This window comes from Bos grunniens, chromosome 1 (genome assembly GCF_055505025.1).
Source record: "Bos grunniens cultivar Pamir isolate PY7600 chromosome 1, Bosgru_T2T1.0, whole genome shotgun sequence".
NCBI lineage: Eukaryota > Metazoa > Chordata > Mammalia > Artiodactyla > Bovidae > Bos > Bos grunniens.
Window position 1 is genome coordinate 75,863,989 of NC_141165.1, and position 27,685 is coordinate 75,891,673.

The 27,685-nt window shown below is 39.9% G+C and overlaps 1 protein-coding gene across 16 annotated transcripts in view; it reads right to left on the reverse strand.

The window, feature by feature from the left end:
• The window catches only part of IGF2BP2 (insulin like growth factor 2 mRNA binding protein 2), a 170,585-nt gene that overhangs the window by 124,917 nt on the left and 17,983 nt on the right, over positions 1-27,685 (reverse strand). The window contains exon 1 of one of the 16 annotated variants that reach the window (XM_086397879.1): positions 8,376-8,471. The exons of the other annotated variants lie outside the window; for them this stretch is intronic. Within the exon in view, the coding sequence (XP_086254005.1) occupies positions 8,376-8,455 (80 nt within the window). The 5' untranslated portion in view covers positions 8,456-8,471. Of the gene's footprint in view, positions 1-8,375; positions 8,472-27,685 lie in introns of those variants that run through there. 16 annotated transcript variants of the gene reach the window in all.

Below are 27,685 nucleotides of genomic sequence, written 5' to 3' on the forward strand. Positions count from 1 at the left end.
CTCTGCAAAGCTTTTCTTAATTAAGTGACTTCAGAGGAGCTGGGCAAGAAACCAAACCATGAAAAATAGTGTCCATTTCACTTGGGAGGGCAATTTGCCATTAACTACTCAAATTTAAAGGTATATTCCATCCTAAAGGCGATCAGTCCTGGGTGTTCATTGGAAGGACTGATGCTGAAGCTGAATCTCCAATACTTTGGCCACCTCATGTGAAGAGTTGACTCATTGGAAAAGACCCTGATGCTGGGAGGGACTGGGGGCAGGAGGAGAAGGGGACGACAAAGGATGAGATGGCCGGAGATGGCATCACCAACTCGATGGACATGAGTTTGGGTAAACTCCGGGAGTTGGTGATGGACAGGGAGGCCTAGTGTGCTGCGATTCATGGGGTCGCAAAGAGTTGGACACGACTGAGCGACTGAACTGAACTGAATTTATGACCTGGTAATTCCAATTCTCAATACCTTTACTAGAGAAACAGTCACCCATATGGTTCAAATAAGATGTCAATCATAGCATTTTGGGGGGATTGAAAACAACCTAACTGCCCACTAGGTGAATGGTGAAACAAATCAGTACAGAACAGTCAGCAGAGGTTCAAGTGAATGAACGAGACCACAAAAAATTCTCCTAGTCATGTCGAGTGAAAAAAGCAAGTTGCAGAATATTCCACTTAGTGTAACAACATTTGTTTAAAACAAAAGAAAAACAAATGTTTCATTACGTGTTTTCTCTGGATACATATATGCATATGTAAAGGAAGAGGAAAGAAATCTGGAATGACAGATATCAAAAGGAAACAGAGGCTACATGTGCAAAGAGATGAAGAAAAGTGGGATGAGGGGTGGAAAGTTAAAGGAGGATTATAATATTTCATCTATTTTCTTATTTTCTTAAAGAGAATGCATTCATGTAACTATCTACTTGTGAGACAAATATTTTATAAGTGGCTATGTGATTTCTTACACCAAATGAGTTTATGTAGAGAAAATGAGGTCAGATAGGGTATAGAAAGACGGATAGAAACTATAAAGACATTTGACAAACTACAGGTTTTTAGAAATGAGTTTTGTTTGCATGGGCCATTTTCTCTGTTTTCTACAATACATGCATACAGCTGGTATTGAGCTTAGTTTGCACTATTCAAAAATGTCTTCAAAAGTGGTATGTTCATTTTTCTCTGTATTTTTGTATTTCCTTCATTTGTCTACGATCTATTTGAGAGAAAGTTATATATATGATTGTTTCTATTGATGCATATGCCAGGTTCCTGGTTCAACAGACAATGATGCACACCAGTTAAATGAATAACTCACAAGCCTATGAATAATAGGTTTAAAAAATCCTAAGAAGTAGGCAAAGCACATCTCGTCCTGAATTTACAGCTGAAGAAACAGGCTCGGAAAGGTTGGGTAATGTGCCCAAGGACCCTCTAGCTAGTGGGTGGCAGAGCTGAACCTTGGTGATTCCAAGCCCTCTGTCCTTTCAGCTACACCATATTTGTCATGCCACCATTCTTAAATATGATGCTTATGTACACTTCTAAGCAGTTTTTTTTTGGATAACTTCATGTTGAAAATTCTCCTGAGAAATATTAGAATTCAGTATGTACACGTTGGGGGTCTTACATCTGATTATTTGAGTTTCTTTCCCAATATCTTGCCTTGACAAGCCCAAGGAGATAAGACTGAAAAACGTACTACCATACTATTCCCATCATGAAGTAGAAAAAGGATGAATTCTAACCACTCTGAGTTTAAAAACCCATCTGTTCTAATTTATAAGGGGAAAAAATAGTATAAAAGTAGACAGATACTATACACCCATCATCTTTAAAGATTATCAGAGTCCACGAGGAAAATCCTAAAGAGAGTGTAAACAGTGTTACAGAGTAGAAGGGAAAGGGAGAATCTAGTCCTCTATCCTTAATAAAGTGAAAATCTCTCAGTCATGTCCAACTCTTTGTGTCCCCAAGGACGATATATACTATACAGTCCATGGAATTCTCCACGGAGTGGGTAGCCCTTCCCTTCTCCAGGGGAATCTTCCCAACCCAGGGATCGAACCCACGTCTCCCACATTGCAGGCAGATTCTTTACCAGCTGAGCCACCAGGGAAACCCAAGAATACTGGAGTGGGTAGGCTATCCCTTCTCCAGGGGATCTTCCTGACCCAGGAATCAAATTGGGGTCTCCTGCAATTCTTTATCAACTTAGCTATTAGGGAAACTCCTCCTTAATAAAGGAAAGTGACCAAATACCTAAAAGCTTTTCATGGGAAATAGTCGCAATCTAATTGGCTTTGTGAAGTTAAATTTCTTTTTTAAAGTGTAAAGTTAACAAGGTTAAAAGCTCATACTGGACTTTAGATAACAAGATAATACAACTGACTTCTTGATCTTCTTAAGCACTGTGGCTAGAGAGGAGCTACTCTGGACACACATGCATGCCTCTATTTATAGCAGCGAGCACCAAGTCTGATGGGAAAAGCTCCTAAACCATTTAAAAATCAAACTATTTTAAGTATCTCACAACTTTCTAAGAATTTATTTTTGTTTGTCTTAATATTGTTCCCAAAAGCTGGATCATAAATTGTATGTGTGTGCTTCTGCACGCATGTGTATGTTTACTTTTGAGAAATGTGCAAAACGAGGTTAGTGGGTTTGAAGCATTAAAGGCTCTATGGAAAGGCTCTAACCAGAGCTGCGTTTGTGGGATAAGGTCCTGGGGGCTCATGGTATGACTAAGAAATGAATTCACTGCCCAAAAAGTACTTAAAAAAAAAAAAAAAAAGAATCAGGCAGAATTTAAATACTGTTAAAAAACATGAATCAAGTACAGTTGATTTCAAATATTAGGCATATTTCCCATAACCATTTAAAACATATACATACTGACTCTGGGAACTTGCTAAATTTAAACCCTGACTCAGTAGAGAAAGACAAGTCCTTCCTTTTTCTTTTGTGGAAGAAAGAATGGGAGAGATTGCCCCAGTAGAGAGGACTTTTAAAAACACCCTCTATGTGCCAAGAACTTCACATGCCAGGAACTTTTTAATTACGTAGAGAATTACTAGCCCTACGCATTTTCTTTTGAACACGTAAAAACCAGTTGAAGACATTTAAGACCTGCTTGGGATCACAACTAATTTCCCACATTGGTCTGTTTGCCTATCCCTTCTTTCTACTACACTGACACTCCACTAGGCCAGTGGCACCATTTGTTTGCATTGGACAGTCCTAAAAGAGGTTTTACTGACCATCTCATCTCTGCTTGGAATTAATCTTTTGATCATGTCTTTCTCTAATGTGCCATGTTTTTAAAGGTCACACTCATTTATACAGAAAGTTATATTACCACCCACTAATTTTGAAAAAGAACCCTTGAAAAGGGCTTTCCACCCCACCATGGCACTTACAAGGTGGTCATCAAAAAATGGTTATTCCTAGTAATTTTATTCCATCACTGGGAGCTCAGAATGTAAATTAATGGGCACAGCTACACTGGTCTTGTCTGAAAATAGCTACATGACTAACTGTGTCCACACAGTGACTAGAGTAAGTTAAAATACAAGACTCATGGGTTGCAGAAACTCTGTAGAGGGAGCCTCCATAAAGGTTGACCAGGACCCCAGGCTGAGGCCTGGGAGGTAGAGGTCACTGGCTTTCTAGTTCGGTCACCAATAGCACCCATCTGAGATTTCTACCACCAATCTTATTGTGATTATTGTTTTAAATTCTATCTTAAGGAACACATACGAAGAAGTTATGCAGTAGGAATTAACCACCTGTCAGCTGTGGGCCTTGTGTTATCAACTGGCAGGCTTGACTCAATTAGTAATTGTAATTAATTACATAACTTTTAGTTCACATTTAATTCCACTAAAATGCCATGGTGAAACTAGGCCATTTATGAAGGTTTATGCATAAAAGAACAATGATCAGGTTAAAGGTTATTATACATTTGATTCAGATTTGAGATACATAAGATACTTATAATAAACCAAGAGTGGACCTTCTTGCTCCATGAACAGCAATAAAAATTAAGTGTGCCCTTCACATATATAGGTTCGGAACATTTGGATTCTTACTGAAAACAGACTGATGCCTTTGCTCTGGGAAGGCCATGAAAGGCCTAATTCCACCCCAGCCTCAGGAGGGAGAACGTGATAGGTTTTTCCAAGACTACAGGGAGCCCTGTGGAGGTGAAGGGCTTACAGTGGTGGGAAGCCTCAGGGCCGCTGAGATTGCCACCATCAGCAAGTGGAGTTCTCATCCTTGAGGGCAGGACAGAGGGTTCTCAGAGAGCCCAAGCTAGTCATTGATTACAAACTCAGGGACATGAACCAGGGCTGTCACTTTGTCACTATAACCACAGGCCACTGCCTCTGCACCTGGTTCTTGGTTTACATCACTTTATGTGGAAATATCTCAGTTTTCAAGATTTGATTGGCCAAAGTGACTAACACCTGTCTGTCAACAGCTCAGCCCTGCTTCTCCATCTATGATATAAGTCATCCCAGCAAATCAGAGTAGTGGGCTCAGGGTACAGGATGAATGTAGTTCATTCTTGTGGAATGTCAATTCCATGTAAAGTTTTCAAACATTTTTGATATGTTTATACTAAAGCAAACTCATATATAGTGGGGTCACATCACCAGAAACAGAAATGTTTTTTAAAAAAATACAAGAAGGGACAAGTTTTGTGTTCACAGAGATGACTTTGGTGGCTACCTCCCCATCCCCCTGGGGAATGTTGGTAGAGACAACCAACAATGTTGAGGAACACTGGCCGGCTGGATCGCTACACTGCTTCTTCAGCGTCTAGGCTGGAATGGAAGCTCCCTCTCCCCAGACACTTTCAGCTCCCAGCCCAGCAGGAGGCATGAATCCTTGGCACTGCCTCTTTCATTATCCTCCACCACACTATGCTCACACCACACCACAGGGCTGGGCATGACTACATCAGTACTGGCTAGGTTGTGAAGACTGTCCAGGGCACCAAATGGTGTATAAACAGCCCCTTGTTACCTATCATCATCAAACCTTGCAACAGTGGTAGAAAAGCAAAGTGGTACTTGGGATCAAGGTGAGACATGGGGAACTGTTTCTACAGGAGTGAGTGTGTGAGTGAGAACAGCTGGGACGAGGAAAACTAATAGAAAAAAACAGAAAAATATGAGGCATGTGCAGAAATAGCAGCAGTACAGCCAGCACCAGAAACAGTCACTAATCACCCCATCACATGCTAGGCACTGGAGACACAGGATACGTAAGTCGCAGCCCTTGCCTGTGAGGTAAGATCAGGATGACTTAAGCCTCTGATATTTCAGTGGCTGCTATCAAAATCTGTATATTATAAATCCAACTTTAATTTTCAGGTAATATAATGATGTATCTGTGCTTTCTTTCCAATTTAGAGCTGGCTTAATGGTAAGGAGCCCATCCCCATGGAGATGGGGATTAGAGGTCTTTACACTCCAACACCTATATTCGTTTTATTGTGTCAATAACAAACATTAAGAAAAAATAAAAATAATAAGAATTTTAGTCTAATAAGCAAGAAGCATCTGTCTTCTATAAGAGAGATTAATCATTTGACAAACTTCTTAAAGGTTAAAGAGTTTTCTTTTTGATTTCCAGTGCTGTAGGGTTTGCTGTGAATGCAATTTCTGGACTGAATGGGTCACTGAACTGGATCAGAAGTTTCATTCATTCAACTACGCTGTAACAAGTTAAACGGATTGAAGAAAATGTTCTAGATCCTCTGCTAAATGCTAGAATTCTCAGGGGCTAGTAAGACATATGTCCTGTCTTCCAGAATCCAGGCTCAGGCAGTGTTTCACAAACCTTTTTTCATTACTGTTCCTTTATTGAGCCTAACTGTGTTGACATTTGCTCTCACTGCTCCTCCCTGCCTCCCCTCCCCCAAGAAATGTTAATGTCACAGATACACTATACATCTGTTTATATATTGTGGTTCTTTGAAAAGCTGCAAATTATATAGTATCTAAGATTTCTCACCCTCCAAAGACCAATATCACCCAAATTAGGAGCAACATAGCCCCATTCAGAATTCCTGATCTAGGATAGATGTTTACATACCCTCCATAAGATATGTGAAAGGGTATACACACACACATTTTAAAATGAAACTACTGGAGGACTCCATGATTTTAAAAAAAGGATATGGGATCTAAAGAAAGTGAAAGTGAAAGTGAAGTCGCTCAGTCATGTCCAACTCTTTGCGACCCCATGGACTACAGCCCGCCAGGCTCCTCTGTCTATGGGATTCTCCAGGCAAGAATACTGGAGTGGGTTGCCACTTCCTTCTCCAGGGAATCTTCCCAACCAAGGGACCAAACCCAGGTCTCCTGCATTGCAGGCAGACGCTTTATCCTCTGAGCCACCAGGGAAGCCCCATGGGATCTAAAACAGGGGTCAAAAAACTTGTTCTATTAAGAACCAGATTGTAAATATGTATTTTAGTTTTTTGGGGCTAAATACTGTCTTTGTGGCATATTCTTCATTTTGTTTTTGTTTGATTTGATTTTATAACCCTTTAGAAATATAAAAACTTTCCTTAATTCAAGGACCCTACCAAAACAGGCTACCGGCCAAATCCGGCCTGTGGGCTAGAGTTGCTGACTCCTGATGTACAGGGATAACAGCTAACATTTTTTGAGATCCTACCATTTACTAAAAAGTAACTGTTTGTAGTATGGTGGTTGCCAGGAGCTAGAAGGAGAGGGAAATGGGGAGTTATTGTTTAATGGGTATAGAGTTTCAGTTTTGCAAGATGAAAAGAGTTCTGGAGATGGATGGTGATGACTGGTTGCACAATACTATGGATGTATTTAATACCACTGAATTGTACACTTAAAAATGGTTAAGAGAATAAATTTTACATTGTGTTTATTTTACCGCAATTAAAAAAAACGGTGATTTTTTTCTTAAAAAGTTTAACTTTCATGTAATACTCACCCTAAAACCATATAAAATAGATATCTTCATTTTATAGTTAAAAAATATGAGGCTAAAAGAGCTCTGACAACTTGCCCAAGTTACAAAGCTGGCAACTGGAGTGCTGAGGTTTGAATCCTTGCCTGTCAGTTTAAAAGACTGAGCTCTTAGTCATTCTCACCATCAAGTACTCCTTTTATTTATTTTCTCCAACAGATGCCATATTTCAAAAGATTTTATCTGCTAAACAAACATCATTTACTAATAATTTGTTTTGTTTCTTAAACAGTTCTCCTAAAATACATATCTGACAATCAGAGCTTTAGATCCATTCAAGGATCAGTCCATTCTTAAAAGAGAAGCTCTAAAGTGATATGATTTTACCCAAAACTCAAAGAAATTTGTTGCTCTAGTTAGCCTGCTAGATTGTCCCTTAAATTATAAATATAAAGTTCATGAGGGGATTTTCCTTCTCTCTCTGTTTCACGCCACCATCCTCAGTTCCTGATACCGGGCGCAATATTTACAAATTCAAAGAAATGCTCACACTTCCTTACATCTGGGTCCTTTGCATTTAGGAGACCTCGCGATGTACATGAAACAACAGAAGGCAGATGGAATCAAGAATCCCTTTCAGTGCTCAAGTTTTATGATTCCAAGCCTCAATATAGATATATCGGCCGTATTCATTTAGTCAGTCAACCATAATTCTCGAGAACACACTATAGCACACAGTGCTAGTCTGTGAAAACACAGAATAAAATGGAAGAGAAACCTAAAGTTCATTTGGGTATAAAGTCCAGAACTGGACAAAAACAACAGAAGAAAGACTTCAAAAGATTTTCAATGAATTATGGAAAGAATTTTCCCAGTTGTTGAAACTGAGTCCCACATGAACTGAAAAAGCAAAACACCGCTATGGCTGCCTGTCTATAACAATCCTCTCACGCCGGTGTCTGTGCGGCCTCCCTGGGCAAGTGACACAAGCCTACCTTGTCTGTCCTCTTGGCTGTCTGAACTCTCCCAGACATATACTCTACGTCAGGCCAATCAGAAATCTTCCCTGGGGGAAAGGGATTCTGTTTCTTCCCAATCCTAGGCTGTAAAGACATCTATAGATTGGCCTTGACCAGGGTACCACCTTCCATGCAGAGGAAGCCCATCTGCAGTAAGAAAAAAATGAAGCCAACATTAAAAGACAGAGACAAAAGGTGGAGAGAAAGCATGGAGGAGGTAGAGATAGATACTCAGCTGTGTTCAAGTCCCTGGTTCTCCAGGTCCTTAAAACCCACTTTATCCAGCTCATCCTGCAGTGTGGTTGGGTAGGCAAAACACTTCACTTCACCTAGCTTAAGCAAGTTTCTGTTACCTGCAACCAGGAATCTTAATGCATGGGCTGAGGAGGCTGCCTGACCTGGAGGGACCAAGTGCGTCATCCCGGAGAAAGTAGGCTAGAGGTAGCCAGCTCCTTGGCCACCCTGGGCTGTTCCTCATCCTTCCTCCACCTGGAGTTTTCAGCTGAGAAACTAGGTTAAACCTCTTTGCTACCAGGTGTGCTCAAATCTCTTAAACAGGCAGATCTGACATAACGTACTGTAAGTATTTTTGTTTTTCTACAGAAACGAGTAACCCAAAAATCCTCAAACAGAATTATTTTTATCTTGAAAGCCCCTTTACATTTTACAGAGCATCCAGAAACAAGTGTGAAAAAAGGCTTCAGGCTATACATAATAAAGAGCTTTCAGGGAACTGTTAAGAACATAATCCCTCCAAATAGCTCATGTAAATTATATAATCTGTGGAAAGAAATCTTGCACCACAAAGAGGATGACAAGAAAAGTTTCATTTTCTTCCAACCCAGCCACCAGCCCAATCACCCTTTATTTTGCTGATTTTATAGTATTATCATTTTCCATATCTTTCCTTCTCAACTTTGTTTTTGTCCCCATATGAAACTAGATGAAACTATTCACCAGTAAATACTCTCAATTTTACCTAAGATTGGGGACCTATGAATAAAAACAATATGCAACTAACTTAATCACCAGGCACAAGGAAAAGCGATCTGTCGCCCTAATAGAAAACTGAGAAATAATTTATTAGTAGAATATTCGGAAAAGGGTTTTTTTTAGTATCTCAGATTACTACTTTAAGAGTTTAATAGAGGGTAACTAAGAATCACTCTCTAATCAAAGACTATGTAAAAGCAAACTGCCCACATCATGTTTTTCACTAGTTTAAGGACAATTCTGAATAATTGTAAAACTGACTTTCATCACTGATATTCAGTGTAAGAAAAGAGATTTTGCCACCAGAAACACAGGCTATTCCAAAGTCAGTCTATGCATTGCTAGAATAGCAGCAGTTTACAGAAAACAGTCCCACCAGACCCAGTGAAGTGGCCTTCTGACAATGGTCAGATTATAAGCTCTGAGAGAGCAGGCCGTGAAATTGCATTGGTCCACTGCTCTGGTAGCACCTGGCACATAGCAGGTGGTCAACACATGTTTAGTGAATAAGTAAATAAAGGGATCAGTAAGTAAATTCAAATTCCAGCGCTAATAAAGAGCTCAATATAAGAAAGTTGTTAAGCAACTGACAAAGATGAAAACAGAATGTAAAAGTTTCTCTCTTAAATTCAACCTAATTCATCAAGTACTGAGGGGCAGGTCCTCTGTGCCAGGCACTGGACTAGCAACTGCTGACGCACAGATAAAGAACTGAGCCAATGCAGGTCAGAGTGAGCTGACATCACTGAGAGGCCCAACTTTCACAGGACCTATCAGCTTACGAGGAGGTTCACCTTTAGTAGGACTGTCAAGCTGGGAAGAAGGGAGAAAATACCATAAGAAACTGACGTGATCTTTACATAAACTTAAGTATCCTAACTAGCCATTACAATGTAAGCCCTAAAAGCATACAGTATCACACAACCTATTTCCATAACATCATTTCTATAGAATGATACATTTCAACAGGGATACTATAGTTCCAGAAACAAGTTCCACATTCCTAATTCTTCTCCTTTCCTCCCACTAGAGCTTTGCTCAGGCAGAGGTGCAGGGAAAGAGAAGGAATAAAAGGCAGCTTTAACAATGAGAGTTTTTCTAGAAGGGGAAAATGAAAGAAGGAAAGATGGGGGAGGCTGTAATATTCCTATATACGTATATATAATACAGCTCATCTGTGCGTCTGAAGATGGGAGTGGCTACACCTTTAATCCTGAATCTCACTATACCCAGGCGAGCTTTCTCACACTGAATTCCACCTACTAAATTTATTACTATTATTGCCATCTGTTTGAATGAATGATCACATGGACAAAATCACTCATAAATTATTACAAATCCTGTTAAAAAGCAGATCATCACTTTATTGGTTTCAGTTTAGTTGTTCAGTCGTGTCCGACTCTTTGCAACCCCATGAACCACAGCATGCCAGGCCTCCCTGTCCATCACCAACTCCTGGAGCTCACTCAAACTCACGTCCATGAAGTCGGTGATGCCATCCAGCCATCTAATCTTCTGTCGTCCCCTTCTCCTCCTGCCCCCAATCCCTCCTAGCATCAGAGTCTTTTCTAGTGAGTCAACTCTTTGCATGAGGCAGCCAAAGTATTGGAGTTTCAGCATCAGCATCAGTCCTTCCAATGAACATCCAGGACTGATTTCCTTTAAAATGGACTGGTTGGATCTCCTTGCAGTCCAAGGGACTCTCAAGAGTCTTCTCCAACACCACAGTTCAAAAGCATCAATTCTTCAGTGCTCAGCTTTCTTCACAGCCCAACTCTCACATCCATACATGGCCACTGGAAAAACCATAGCCTTGACTAGACAAACCTTTGTTGGCAAAGTAATGTCTCTGCTTTTGAAGATGCTATCTAAGTTGGTCATAACTTCCCTTCCAAGGAGAAAGCGTCTTTTAATTTCATGGCTGCAATCACCATCTGAAGTGATTTTGGAGCCCCAAAAATAAAGTCTGACACTGTTTCCACTGTTTCCCCATCTATTTCCCATGAAGTGATGGGACCGGATGCCATGATCTTCGTTTTCTGAATGTTGAGCTTTAAGCCAACTTTTTCACTCTCCTCTTTCACTTTCATCAAGAGGCTTTTTAGTTCCTCTTCACTTTCTCCCATAAGGGTGGTGTCATCTGCATATCTGAAGTTAGTGATATTTCTCCCGGCAATCTTGATTCCAGCTTGTGCTTCTTCCAGCCCAGCATTTCTCATGATGTACTCTGCATTTAAATTAAATGAGCAAGGTGACAATATACAGCCTTGACGTACTCCTTTTCCTATTGGGAACCAGTCTGTTGTTCCATGTCCAGTTCTAACTGCTGCTTCCTGACCTGCATAAAGGTTTCTCAAGAGGCAGGTCAGGTTGTCTGGTATTCCCATCTCTTTTAGGACTTTCCACAGTTTATTGTGATCCACACAGTCAAAGGCTTTGGCATAGTCAATAAAGCAGAAATAGATCTTTTTCTGGAACTTGCTTGCTTTTTCCATGATCCAGCAGATGTTGGCAATTTGATCTGTGGTTCCTCTGCCTTTTCTAAAACCAGCTTGAACATCTGGAAGTTCACGGTTCACGTGTTGCTGAAGCCTGGCTTGGAGAATTTTGAGCATTACTTTATTAGCATGTGAGATGAGTACAATTGTGCGGTAGTTTGAGCATTCTTTGGCATTGCCTTTCTTTGGGATTGGAATGAAAACTGACCTTTTCCAGTCCTGTGGCCACTTAGTTTTCCAAATTGCTGGCATATTGAGTGCAGCACTTTCACAGCATCATCTTTCAGGATTTGAAAGAGCTCAACTGGAATTCCATCACCTCCACTAGCTTTGTTTGTAATGATGCTTTCTAAGGCCCACTTGACTTCACACTCCAGGATGTCTGGCTCTAGTTGAGTGATCACACCACCATGATTATCTGGGTCATGAAGATCTTTTTTGTACAGTTCTTCTGTGTATTCTTCTTACCACCTCTTCTTAATATCTTCTGCTTCTGTTAGATCCATAACATTTCTGTCCTTTATCGAGCCCAGCTTTGCATGAAATGTTCCCTTGGTATCTCTAACTTTCTTGAAGAGATCTCTAGTCTTTCCCATTCTGTTGTTTTCCTCTATTTCTTTGCATTGATGACTGAGGAAGGCTTTCTTATCTCTCCTTGCTATTCTTTAGAACTCTGCATTCAGATGCTTATATCTTTCCTTTTCTCCTTTGGTTTTCACTTCTCTTCTCTTCACAGCTATTTGTAAGGCCTCCCCAGACAGCCATTTTGCTTTTTTGCATTTCTTTTCCATGGGGATGGTCTTGATCCCTGTCTCAGATACCATCTATGACGCGTCCAAACACACCAGATATACAGAATATCCAGCTAGTTTTGGAACTATCAGCCTGTCCTTCCAATACCAAAGGTAAAAAAAGACATTATATTCATTTAACACAGATGTTATCAAAGTTATAAACAATGATTCTCTAAAAACTGCAAGCTCTTTCTTCTATCCATCCATTTACCGATGGGACACCAGTTATGGGTCATTTACCATATTAGTCTAAGGAAAAAATATGGGGCTGGGGCAGAAGGGAGGGACACACAAAGGGATACACCCTCAACTAATAGTATCAAGTGGTATTCTTTCTATTTCTTATCTTAACTTGTTAACGTCTAACTGAATGACTAATGAGTACTCAGGAATGGGAAGAGGAAGATAAATGCCAAGTCCTATCCCATAATAAATTACAATAGAAGTTAAAAGTAGATTAAGAGCCACTATTACTTATAAATACACAAGTACAAACAAAATGAGAAGAGTATCTGTCACACCTTAGGCATTCCTGAAAAACCATAAATCGACCTACAAAGAACTATTCAGTTCAATTCAGTTGCTCAGTCATGTCCGACTCTTTGTGACTCCATGGACTGCAGCACGCCAGGCCTCCCTGTCCACCACCAACTCCCAGAGCTTGCTCAAACTCATGTCCATAGAGTCAGTGATACCATCCAACCATCTCATCCTCTGTCATCCACTTCTCCTTCTGCTTTCAATCTTTCCCAGCATCCAGGTCTTTTCCAAGGAGTCAGTTCTTTGCATCAGATGGCCAAAGTATTGGAGTTTCAGCCTCAGCATCAGTCCTTTCAAGGAATACTCAGAACTGATTTCCTTAAGGATAGACTGGTTGGATCTCCTTGCAGTCCAAGGGACTCTCAAGAGTCTTCTCCAACACCACAGTTCAAAAGCATCAATTCTTCGGTGCTCAGCTTTCTTTATAGTCCAACTCTCACATCCATACATGACTACTGGAAAAACCAAAGCTCTGACTAGACAGACCTTTATCAGCAAAGTAATGTCTCTGCTTTCTAGTACCTGTCTAGGTTGGTCATAGCTTTTCTTCCAAGGAACAAGCTTCTTTTAATTTCATGGCTGTAGTCAACATCTGCAGCGATTTTGGAGCCCAAGAAAATAAAGTCTGTCACTGTTTCCATTGTTTCCCCATCTATTTGCCATGAAGTGATGGGAACAGATGCCATGATCTTAGTTTTTTGAATGTTGAGTTTTAAGCCAGCTTCTCACTCTCCTCTTTCAGTTTCATCAAGAGGTTCTTCAGTTCCTCTTCACTTTCTGCCATAAGGGTGGTGTCATCTCCATATCTGAGGTTATTGGTATTTCTCCCAGAAATCTTGATTCCAGCTTGTGCTTCATCCAGCCTTGCATTTCACATGACGTACTCTGCATATAAGTTAAATAAGCAGGGTGACAATATACAGCCTTGACGTACTTCTTTCCCAACTTGGAACCAGTCAGTTGTTCCATGTTCAGTTCTAACTGTTACTTCTTGACCTGCATATAGATTTCTTAGGAGGCAGGTCAGATGGTGTGGTATTCCCATCTCTTTCAGAATTTTCCACGTTTGTTGTGATCCACACAGTCAAAGGCTTTAGTGTAGTCAATGAAGCAGAAGTAGATGTTTTTCTAGAATTCTCTTGCTTTTTCTATGATCCAACAGATGTTGGCAATTTGATCTCTGGCTCCTCTGCCTTTTCTAAATCCAGCTTGAATATCTGGAAGTTCACAGTTCATGTACTGTTGAAGCCTGGCTTGGAGAATTTTGAGCATTCCTTAGCTAACATGTGAGTTGAGTGTAATTGTGCAGTACTTTGAACATTCTTTGGCATTGCCTTTGGGATTGGAGTGAAAACTGACCTTTTCCAGTCCTGTGGCCACTGCTGAGTTTTCCAAATTTGCTAGCATATTGTGTGCAGCACTTTCACAGCATCATCTTTTAGGGTCTGAAAGAGCTCAACTGGAATTCCATCACCTCCACTAGCTTTGTTTGTAGTGATGCTTCCTAAGGCCCACTTGACTTCACACTCCAGGATGTCTGGCTCTAGGTGAGTGAGCACACCATCAAGGTTATCTGGGTTGTGAAGATCTTTTTTGTATAGTTCTTCTGCCACTCTTAATATCCTCTGCTTCTGTTAGGTCCATACCATTTCTGTCGTTTATTGTGCCCATCTTTGCATGAAATGTTCCCTTGGTATCTCCAATTTCCCATTAGAACTATTAGGTTGGTGCAAAAGCAATTGCGGTTTCACATTGTTGATTTCTGCCATCTGATACTGGAATACAACAGTCCATGGGGTTGCGAAGAGTAAGACACAACTGAGTGACTGACACTTTCACTTTTTTACTGGAATACATTCTTAAATAAATGTGGTTATGTTATATATCATTTTAATGCGCATTTTTCACTTTATGCTTTTTTGCTGACTTATTACTTGCTGTTCATTTTATATTTACTTTAGACTATAGAAATTATTCCCCCCCCTCCAAAAAAAAAGAAAACAGTGACAGACTTTATTTTCTTGGGCTCCAAAATCACTGTGAGTGGTGACTGTAGCCATGAAATTAAAGGACACTTGTTCCTTGGAAGAAAAGCTACCACAAACCTAGACAGTGTATTAAAAAAACGAGACATCACTTTGCTGACAAGGGTCCATATAGTCAAAGCTATGGTTTTTCCAGCAGTCATGTATGGATGTGAGAGTTGGACCACTAAAGAAGGCTGAGCACTGACGAACTGATGCTTTCAAAGCTAGAGAAGACTCCTGAGAGTCCCTTGGATAGCAAGGAGATCAAACCAGTCATTCCTAAAGGAAATTAATCCTGAATATTCATCGGAAGGACTGATGCTGAAGCTCCAATAGCTTTGGCCACCTGATGCAAAGAGCTGACTCACTGGAAAAGACCCTGACACTGGGAAAAATTGAGGGCAGGAGGAGAAGGGGTCAACAGAGGATGAGATAGTTGGATGGCATCTATCTAGTTGGACTGACTCAATGGACATGAGTTTGAGCAAACTAGGAAATAATGAAGGACAGGGAAGCCTGGTGTGCTGCAGTCCATGGGTCATAAAGAGTCAGACACGACTTAGCAACTGAACAATAACAACAAAGAAATGATGCTAGACAAAAGCAAATTCGAGTGATATTCTTATTCGAGCTCAAAACGAGTCATAAAGCAGAGGAGACAACTCACAACATCAACAACGCATTTGGCCCAGGAATTGCTAATGAACGTACAGTGCAGTAGTGGTTAAGGAAGTTTTGCAAAGGAGATGAGAGCCTTGAAGATAAGGAGCATCAGTCAGTTCAGTGACTCAGTTGTGTCTGACTCTTTGTGACCCCGTGGACTGCAGTACACCAGGCTTCCCTGTCCATCACCAACTCCCAGAGCTTGCTCAAACTCATGTCCATCGAGTCAGTGATGCCATCCTACCATCTCATCCTCTGTCATCCCCTTCTCCTCCTGCCTTCAATCCTTCCCAGTATCAGGGTCTTTTCCAATGAGTCAGTTCTTCACATCAAGTGGCCAAAGCACTGGAGCTTCAGTGTAGTAGCTGACTACTGGATGTTGATAAAGACCAACTGAGAGCAATTACCAAAGCTGATCCTCTTTCAACTATACAAGAAGCTGCCAAAGAACTTAATGTCGACCATTCTAGCATCCGGAGAAGGCAATGGCACCCCACTCCAGTACTCTTGCCTGGAAAATCCCACAGATGGAGAAGTCTAGTGGGCTGCAGTCCATGGGGTCACTAAGAGTCAGACACGACTGAGCGACTTCCCTTTCACTTTTCACTTTCATGCACTGGAGAAGGAAATGGCAACCCACTCTAGTGTTCTTGCCTGGAGAATCCCAGGGACGGGGCAGCCTGGTGGGCTGCCGTCTCTGGAGTCGCACAGAGTCGGACATGACTGAGCAACTTAGCAGCAGCAGCAGCATTCTAGCATCATTCAGCATTTGAGGAAAACTGGAAAGGTGAAAAAACTCAATAAGTAAATGCCTCATAAGCTTACCTCTAATAAAAAAAAATAATTGTTTTGAAGTGTCTTCTCTTACTTTATGTAACAACATGAACCATTTCTCAACTGGATTGTGACATGTGACAAAAAGTGGATTTTATACAAATGGTGATGACCAGCTCAGCGGTTAGACCTAGAAGACGTGCCTAATGCTAATGCTAAGTCGCTTCAGTCGTGTCCGACTCTGTGCGACCCCATAGACGGCAGCCCACCAGGCTCCGCCATCCCTGGGATTCTCCAGGCAAGAGTACTGGAGTGGGGTGCCATTGCCTAAGCACTTCCTAAAGTCAAACATGCATCAAAAAAAGGATCATGGTCACCGTTTGGTGGTCTGCTGCCTGTCTGGTCCACTACATCTTTCTTAATCTGGTGAAATCATTACATCTGAGAAGTACACTCAGCAAATAATGCACTGAAACCTGCAATGCCTGAAGCTGGTACTGGTCAAGAGAAAGAGCCTAATTCTTCTCCACAACAACAGCAAATCGCACATCACACAACCAATGCTTCAAAAGTTGAACAAATTGAGCTATGAAGTTTTGCCTCATCTGCCATACTCAACCTGACCTCTCACCAATCGACTATCACTTCTTCAAGCATCTTGACAACTTTTTGCAAAGAAAACACTTCCACAACCAGCAGGAGGCAGAAAATGCTTTCCAAGAGTTCACTGAATCCTGAAGAACAGATTTTTATGCTACAGGAATAAACAAACATTTCTTGTTTATTTATTGCAAGCAACAAAAATGTGTTGCTTGCAATGGTTCCTATTTTTATTAAAAAGATGTGTTCTGAGTCTCATTATATGATTTAAAATTCGTGATCTGAAACCACAATTACTTTTGTATCAACCTAATAGTAGTATTAGACTCTTGTGATAGTTCCTGAACCACCTAAGACCATCTTACAAGCGGCCTATCGCTCTTCCTCCTCTATCCCAGCTAGAATACTCTGCTGTTTTAACACATAAAGCCACTGAGGAATTGTTCTACTCTTTGTAATGGTTGTCACAAACATGGCTCAATCGTCACAAAACTGTTTCGATCTCAGATTTACAGAGAGGAAAATTACAAACAGGGCCAGCGAGTGGTTCTACGACTGCCTTCTTGAGTTGGAGATAATCTTTCAGTCTAAGTTACTAAATAAATAGCACAGTTATATGCCCTCCTGTATGAAGAAGTATGGTACAGCAGAAAGTCTATAGGCTTTGCAGTCAGATCTAAGTTCAGATCTAAGGTTTCTTGCTGGTGGCCTTGGGAGAGTGACAGTCTCCCTGAAGCCCAGTCTCCTCTTCTGAGGAATAAAGTTGCCATCACTTGCTCCACAACACTGTGGAAAGATGAACAATAATTCACATAAGCAACTAGCCCAGTCCATTACCTCTATTTTTCATGCCAGGCTATCTACACCTCCGCCCACTGAACACATCCACAAGCTCACACACGTGGCACTCAGAGAGTGTTTGTTAAAGGTAAGTTTCAGCCCGTCATGTAGTCTGTGTGTGCTAATAAAAGCAAAGCTCCAGTCTATGTAAAACCTAAGGGGGAAGATGAACTTGGTACCAAACTATATACTCCAAAGCCAAAAAGAAAAACTCAGCCTCTGACGAATACCATTCTACCTTCTATCTCTACAAATCTGACTGCTCTAAGTGCCTCATGTAAGTGGAATCATACAGCATTTGTCCTTTTGTGACTGGCTTATTTCAGTCACATAATGTCTTTAAAGCTCATCCATGTTGTAGCATGTTTCAGAATTCCCTTTTTAAGGCTAAATAATATTCCACAGTATGGATATACCACATTTTGTTTACCCAGTCATACATCAATGGACACTCAAGTATGAGAGAACCTTTTCTACAGATTACTGAAAATAAAGACAGATTGGAAGGAATGGCCCCCATCTTGAAGGCAGTGGTAAAGAAATTGATTTCTGATGCCACAAGGGCTGAGTCAAAAGCACTAAGAGAAATAGCCCTAAACTCTGGGCTGGTGTCAAAGCAAGTACAGGACCCCAAGATATAGCTCTGGAATCTGACAGTCTGTGGAGTTCTGGTCCTGATTATAGAACAGTGAGGCAAAATGGACCAATTAAAATATTTACTGGATTTTCAAACATGCCTGAGACAAGGGTTGTCCAGAACGAGCTCTGGAGAACTGGTCTGCCCTCATACCGCAGGTGTACCAGGCTCCTTATCTTCATAAGCAGTTGTTCCTAAACAAGCATTTCTTTGCTAAGGACCTGAACACTCACAGAGTCCCAGAGCAGGCAAGAAGGCTGGAGACGGACCAGCCTACAGCCTCACTTTACTAATGAGAAAACTAATGGCCAGATGAGAAAGTCACAGAGCTGAGTAACAACAGACAGAGAACTAGGCAAAACCCAGTTCAGCTTTCCTCCCACCAGACTCATCTCATTCAGGTTTCAATGAACAGCCAGAGTTCCCTTCCTATCAATGTTTGCCTGTTTTTAAAGCTTTTCAAAGGCTTGACTTTGTTTAGAAGTCACCTCCTTTTTTTTTTCCCCAGCCCATTTTTTATTGTGATAAAATATTCATAACATAAAACTTACCATTTTAAATGATACAATTCAGCAACATTACAACTGTAATACAATCACATTGTTCTGCACCCACCATCACCATCCATCTCCAGAACTTCCCATTTTCCCAAATAGAAACTCTATCCATTAAACAGTAATTCCTCAGCCTGTGGAAACTACCATTCTATTTTCTGTCTCTATGAATCTGACTACTCTAGGTGCCTCACATAAGTGGAATCACAGTATTTGTCCTTTTGGATTGGCTTACTCCACTCAGTGCATCTTCATTCACCTATGTTGTAGCATATGTCAGGACTTCTTTCCTTTTTAAGGCTGAATAATATTCCATTATATAGCAATACATTGTATATACAGATGCACATTTTATCTTTTCATCTGTCAATGGAGACCTGAGTTGTTTCCAGCTCTTGACGTTTGTGAATATTTAATGCTGTTATGAGCGTGAGTGTATAAGTATCTGTTCAAATCCCTGATTTCAATTATTTGGAGCATATACCCAGTAGTGAAATGCTGGAACATATGGTACACCAGTGCTATTTTGAAATGTGGTCTCTCTCAAAGGAGACCAAGTAGAGACTAAATCATCTTGGTTGGTGAACTTTTTTAAGAAAATGAAAAATTATGGAATATTTTGTTCCTGAACTTAGCTTTACTTAAGAAAAACTTTTTATGAGAAAACTTTTGGGGTTATGTGAGCTAGAGGAAAAAGCACAGCAATGATAGTGAGGAGAATGTCCAATGTAACATTTTAGACCTTTCTGAGCATGAATTTCCACAAAGGAAAGAGTGGCCTAGATAATCCCTAAGGCCTATGGATTCTGTGAGTTCTATGAATCCGTGGAAAACCTTACTTAGAGGATTACTATACTTCTTAATCATTTTTAAGTTTTCCTTCAGTTTTCTTTGAATTCCTAAGTGTATTAGAGCTTAAAGAACTGTTTCGAGTTCAGAATTTAGTGTATTCTTGAGACGAGACAAGAGTTCCAAGGGCAGTGAGTAGAATAATTCTGAGCTACAAAAAAAAAAAGAGAGACTAATTTAATATAATAGGCAATAATTTTCTCTAGCAGTACATTTATTTGATAATTGCCTTAGAATTTCTTGAGTACAGTACCTGTATAACCTGCGTCACTGTGACTTAATTTGAGTTACTGTGAACCTGCAGTTATTTTATAGTAGTTGATATAAAACTATCAACGCATACCAAGTTCAGTATCAATAGGGCATACCTGCCAAGAAAAGTTTGCTACAATAGTTTGGTCAAAACAACAGTTCAGTTACTGAGCAACCTATCATTACCAAGATATCCCTAATTCACAATGCATTAAATGTATTCTGAGTCAAAATGTAGACCTGGCTGCAGGTAGGACACCAACAACATGCTTCAAATCCCATCCATTCTTGGTTCTTGCATAATGACCCAGACTGTAAACTTTTTCTTTCCCTGGGAAAGACTTGCAGAGTGAGAAATGTATTCCGCCACCACTTTCCCCAGACTCCCAGAACGATCTGCTTGAGCATTAACCATGAAGCAGGTTTTCTATTCCAGTGGCAAGAAGGCAAGATGCAGATAGGATTCCTCATGGCTGTTTCAACTACTTAAAATAACTTTCATGGAAAGCTTACTGGGTACAATTACTATATTAACCTATTCAATCCTTCCAATCCTGTGAGTTAGGTGTGTTCATGTCACATTGCAGGAAAAGGAGATGGCCGCTCAGCGAAGTGGCCTGTTGAGAGCCACAGGGGCAATAAGGAGCCAGCCAGGTTGGACTGGGTCTTCTGGCACCAAGTTCAGTACTATTTTCCACCAAACGTCTGCCCAGACTCTCACAAACCTGTGCCAACCCAAAGAGGACATCTGAAGTGCCTCTCTTAAAAAGCAGGCCCTAATGACTGAACAATGAATTTGCGGCTTTTTGGTCAAATGTGAAGTGTACTGATCACATCACTACTCTCTTCCCCACATTTCTGCTAACAGCAGAACTGTGAGGGAACTAAGGTCAAGAGGAGAAACCCTGAATCAGTCCTTTCATGAAAAAATGCTTTTTGGGGATAGAAACATTCAGGTTCTCACCACCTGCAGCAGCAGCACACACTGCTGACTCCAGGGAAGGCTACTGGAGGAAAACGCATCCATTCAAGACTTCCTGGGACATCTTTAGAGGCAGGTTATCCAAATCTTTCCTCCCTAAATTCTAAATGCGCACACAAATAGTGCTCATGTTTACTACATAATAGTCAGGAAAATGCAAGTCTTACAACGCCATGCATTTTTCTATAGCACCAAGATCCCAGGGGTGATGCTAGGTTGTGTACTGATGCTGATTTTATTGGACTTGGAGCATAATTTTATTATTTTAAATGACCACAGAGGCTTATAATTATTGTATTGTTGATTTTATGACACATTATTGGTCCCATCTATGATTTATTTATGCCAGGGCTTTGATCAGGAAGTTAACACCCAACTATGACATTGTTCCTGTGGGAAAACACCACTGGCTTTAAAACAACTGTCTGAATGTGGGAGTTTTTACTAATGCCATGCCATGAAAAGTGGGGACAACCTGCTCAATAAAACCCTGACAAAGCAAAATATAACTAAGTTTTTCTTTATCCAACTTTTAGGAGAAAGAAGCATTACTTTGGATTTATGTTTTAAGCAAGCTGCAGAGGCTAATATGGGCTTCCCAGGTGGCACAGTGGTGAAGAATCAGCCTGCCAATGCAGGAGATGCAAGAGACATGGGTTCAATCCCTGGGTCAGGAAAATCCCCTGGAGAAGGAAATGGTAATCCACTCCAGTATTCTTGCCTGGAAAATCCCACGGACAGAGAAGCCTGGCAGGAGTAAATTCCAAATTCCAAATTTCTGCTCTATGCCCTACATCGGTGGTTCTCAACTCTGGCTACACATCAGTATCACATGGGGGCACTTAAAAAAAAATTATGCTAATCCCCACAACAGACCAACTGAATCAAAATTTCTGGAGGTGGGCTAAGGTACTATATTGTTAAAACATGAGTGTCCAGAATTCAGAACAGTTGCCCTGCACCAGTGGCTCTCAAACTTGAAAAGGCATCACAATCACCTGACAGCCTTATTAAATCACAGGTTGTTGGGCTCCACCTGGGAACTTCTGATTCAGCAGGTCTGGAGTGGGATGGAAACTGTGCATTTCTAACAAATCCCCACAAGACGGTCCAAGGGCTGTACTGAGAATCACTGCCCTATACTTTCTCCAGTTGAACAATATGAACAGTTATTCTAAATTAATTTTATTATAAAGATAGAAAATTTTGGAAAGATTTTCAACAGTATAAGCCAAAGAAAATTATTTTCTGTTTAACCATCAAATAAAACAGGTAACAGATTATCAGAATTCACTGTTACCTGAGAATTTTAGTTACTGAAGTTAAACCAGGATAAAATCAGACCCAGTTCCATTCAACCATGTGTAAGCACCTTCCATGTGGTGACTGGGTACACACCATGAGTAAGTCATTTCTTCCTTCCTAGAGCAGTGAACAGACTATCAAACAGGACTGCTGTGCACACAGCTATACACTCACACACTAACAGCTGAAGTGATAGTGAGACGGATCATTTCACAATGACTCGGGGGAGCTATATCCAGAAGGGGGCCTTTTAAAAAGCTGAATCTTTAAGGGGATCATCCACCTGCCAGTTTTCCACTGCCCATAACACATTTTACATTACTGGGGCACTGAAATCCCTGCCCTAAAAGAGAGAATTTGGACTTTGTCCCCAGGCATTATAGGAGTGATTAGGAACTAAAGGCTAATTTTACTTTCAAGCTGAAGGCAGGTTCTGTGGTTTATCTACCTTTGTACTTTTTTTTAACAATTAGCGTAGCATCTCATACACTGGTGTTACTGAATACCTGGAAGCAAGTGACTTAAAAAATGTAATCTGGAAAACAAACCTAAAGATCCCCAGGGGTGCATACAGGTAGAGAGGGGAGGAGGTTCAGACCACCAGTCTCTACTTAGCATCCTCATTCCAGGCTTAACACATCACAGGCATTTAAAAAGTCTTAACCAAAAATACTGTATTATGTTAATGTATTAACATACATTAAGCTAGCATTAGAATGGTTTGTTTCTACAGATTTGGAAAGAATAAGAGGAGAAGACTTCTCAGAGTGTAACTCACTAATGAAGGGACTGAGGGCTGGCTTCTTTTGTACCCTACGCTCTATGTACTGCATAGTGACTAAAATACATAGCTTTTTTAGTTCAAGTGAAGCTCTTCCGAGATGAAAAAATTTGTTGAATTCCTAGTGAGACTCAAAAACATTTTTTAAATTAGCCAGACACTATTTGATGATCAGCAGTTGATTCAGCTGAGCTAACTGAGAGCTGAAAGGCAGTCAGTTTCAAAACCCATATGCAACCTCACCAACTAGGCACAGAATGTTACCTATATACCCACCAACCAGACAAGCACTGTTAATGAAGTTTAAGTCTCTAAAGACCCCTGACAGAGAAAATCTCCAGAAATAGAAGCTTTTCTCAAGATAAAAACACTTTTTGTTATTGTTGTAAGAAGAACTGAAATAAGTGAAATTAAATGCTGAAAGTAATGACAAACCTAGATACGGTATTAAAAAGCAGAGACGTCAGTTTGCCTACAAAGGTCCGTATAGTCAAAGCTATGGTTTTTCCAGTAGTCATGTACGGATATGAGAGCTGGACAATAAAAAAGGCTGAGTGCTGAAGAACTGATGTCTTTGAACTGTGGTGCTGGAGAAAGCTCTTGAGAGTTCCTTGGACAGCAAGGAGATCAAATCTGTCATTCCAAAAGGAAATCGACCCTGAATATTCACTGGGAAGGACTGAGGCTGAAGCTCAAGCTCCAACAATTTGGCCACTTGAAATGAAGAGGCGACTCACCAGAAAGACTCTGCTGCTGGGAAAGACTGAAAGCAGGAGGAGTAGGGGACAACAGTGGATGAGATGGTTGGATGGCATCACCAGTTCAATGGACATTGAGTCTGAGGAAACTCCAGGAGATGGTGAAGGACAGGACGCCTGGCGTGCTGTAGTCCATGGGGTGACAAAGAGTCAGACACAACTGACTGACTAAACAACAATATACTGAAAGTACCCTTTGGAATGCCAATGTAGTAGGGGTCAGCAGACCCAGGCTGGCTGTATCCCACTAGAACACAGCTCCCAGGCAGCCTCTTCCACTAACAGCTGACTACTGGAGGTTATCACTCTATTTCAGACAAATGCAGCTTGATAGGCTCAATCTTAGAACTCTTCCACAATACCTTAAAAAAAAAAAAAAAAAAACTAAAATGTATTTACATTTTACCTTTAAAGGATAGTACAGAATCAAATGGCAAATGATCAAATGTAAAATAGCCCCCAGTTAAGTACCACTGGTTATTGAATTCTTGTTGGAGAATATTTCCCAAATGAAAAAAATCCAAAAAGAGGTACTTCCTTCAATTTTTCTAATACTGGACTGCCATGATTCAAACTGAATGCTTTCTTTTGAATGGATAGATTTCAGCCACTTTCTATTATGTGAAAGTTATGAAGGCATCATCCTAAATTCTTCCAGAATAAGGTAGTACCCACATATTAACTATCTGCATCCCAAGGGCATTGAAAACCTAAAAAAAAAAAATCAAGATTTCAGCTCACTGAATAGTGAAATATTATTACTGCTCATCAAATAGTGAAATATCATTACTTCTAATTGTAATAGGACAGAACTAGAATTTATCTTTTCTTTAAAAAATAATAAAAGACTAAAAAAAACTAAAAAAGAAGAAAGGAGTGCTTACTTAACAAAAGAATCAATGTAAAAAAAAAACAGAATCAATGTAAACAAAATCATAACAGGTAAATTTAAACTACTCAAGAGAATAAGCTGTTTAAACACATTTTGAAAGTATTTATATATAATTGATATCATGAATATAATTTTCCCTATTCAATAAGAAGGTCTAGTAGGACTGCTCTTCAGCAACATTTTGTTAATTTACTCAGGTTACAATTCTTAATTGAAAGTAATATAATTTTTAAAAATCTGCCTATTCCAACATTCTATGAATAATCATTCATCTTTCCTTTACCTGAATGAGTCTGAATCGATGGGGCCTCAATACATTTAATTCTAACCATAATCTCAGGTCAAGAATTGAACAGCATCAACCAAATTCAGAACAACTGATAGTGCTGATGTTTTCAGAAAGGAGGATCTGATGTGTTTAGTTATGGAAAATGCCCGACCACATCCATGCTACACTGCATGGCTCCATGGCTCCAGGCTGTAAGATACATCCATGAATGTCTAAAGTCAAATGCCAACTGCAATGGCCCATAAGCATTTCTGAAAATCTAGGAAACATGTATGTTTCCACCCTCAAAAGCTTCTCCATGCACCCAGGACCACTCAGAGGAGTGGGGTCCTAACTGAACTCTGGAAAGCTCCTGTGGTGAGATGTTCTGTAGGCAGCGACCCCTGTGTATCTCTGTGAAATGGCATCACCAAACAGGACCATCTTTCCCAAATGCTGCTTTTCTTAACTTGAAAAACAAATCAACCGGAAGGCAAATTAAGAAGGAAAAGCCAAGATTATCTGAGACCTGAGTGAGTCACCTGAGGGGGAAGGGGTTCAGCCTGCTGAATGGCTTCTGCTCCCTGTCCCCCAGGACGGGATTATAACAAGAAGTCACTGAGGAAGAATGAGAAAAAAATATATTTCTTTGGGTACATATCCACAGGAAGTCAAAATATTAAGAAAATCAACAATAATAAGAGAGTAGATTTACATGTCATAGTTGCTCCTCTGAGCTCACAGAATTCATGTTCAGGCTCACCTTTAACCTTCTAACACTTGAAAATGATAAAAATCTGAAACAAATCTTAAACTCAGTCTCTCCACTGAGGATAGTTGGGGTGTTCTCTCTTAGCTCTTTAAAGAAAAAAAAAAAATGTAACACTAAAATCATGTGACTATTTTATGGAAAAAAAAAAGTATTGAGATTTTTAACTATGAAGAGGAAAACAACTCAGAGCATAAAAAAGGGAGCAAAGTAGGCAAAGGATAATAATAAATTTTGATGGACTGGTATATATAACCTGTGTAGAAAATGTTGTATTATATTTACTACTAGTGGTTCTTTAAAACAATATAGAAAGCACATATTTTTCCTAAAAAGCAGATATTCCCAAAGGACTGTGATATTCCACAAGCCTCAGTTTGTCCAAGTTCATAAGGAAACAACCAACATAACTTATCTTTTTTATTCCAAATTAATTCTATCAAGTTTTGAATGTTTTGAGATTTTACATTGTTAAATATGATTTTTTGTTTTTTCAAAAATAGAATTAAAAATTTTGTATTCACATATAGTTGATTTAGAATACTGAGTTGGTATCAGGTAAACAGCAAAGTGATTCAGTTGTATATATATGTTTTTTTCAGATTATTTTCCATTATAGGTTACTGAATATTTTCCTTTGTTTTATACAATAAATCCTCAAAATAAATTTTCACTTCACATTAACTATCATGTTATCAAGACCTTTAAGAGAAAAGATTGAATGTTTTATGGGAAGTATATGCAAGTAAAGTCAGCATACGGAAGTAAAGTAAGCACTGAGATTCAATAAAAATTTAAAGACATGACTATTCAACAAATTTCTTCAAGAAATAAATGTATAACAAAGGCAGGTACCAAAGATCAGAGGGCCTGCTGTTTTGCATTTTTAGTGGGGAAGAGAACTAGCTTGTCTGGTATCAAAGTGACCACTGCATTTTGCCTGAGAAAGATTTTCTCAGATTTGGTATAGTAAACAGCATATTTCTTAGAAAACCAACGATTTTAAAGAAGGGTAAATATATTTTCCTCTTGTAGACCATGGCTAACCACAGCATGGCACAATTTTGGAGAAATAAGACCTCACCCAGTTACAAAAATAGCAAAAAGGACTCTTGCTTCTGGCAGAAAAGTGACATCTTTATTGATACTACAAGAGTGTTTTAAACTTCTCAATTTGGCTTTTTTTTTTAATCAACTCTTTTAAATTGAAAGGGGAAATTAAATTGTGTTTTAGAAAATGTAAGTAACTGAAATCATTCTTCAGGAGAAAGAACAGAAAGAGCCACAAAACAAAAAGAAAAGGAAACAACTCAAGTTAAATACTGAATAAGTGACCCTGTCTTAAGTACTCTGAACAATCTGGGCCTCAGTTTTCTAATCTAAGAAATGAATATAGTAGTAGTATCTGCCTTTCTCATCCTACAAGGTGCTGTGAAAATTAAATAAGGAGTATAAAAGGCATCGATAAACTGTAACTGTTATTACTGCTGTTTTATAAGGAATTCTAGTTTTATTTCAAAAGGAGTTAATCATAAATATTAATACAAGGGGATTATTCTTTTCAGTATAAGTGCCAAAGCAACCAAGTCTCTCTTTGACTTGCTGACTTTTCCTGATTGACTTAATTCAACCCTAAATGATCCCTGATGATCTCTAATTCTTGGTATTCACCTTTTGAGTAATCCCTTCCCTTTGAGTGTGGACAGAACTACAGTCTTGTATCTAACAAACAAATAAGGCAGAAGTGACAACGTGCAATGCAGTGACTAGGCCATAAAAGGCTGTGTGGTGTCACTCTTTCTCGGATTACTCACTCAGGGAAGCCTGCTGTCGTGCTGTGCACAGACCCACGGAGAAGCCCATGTTGTGGGGAACAGAGCCCTCCAGCCCACAGGCAGAAAGACACTGAGGCCTGCCAACAGCCCCAGGAGT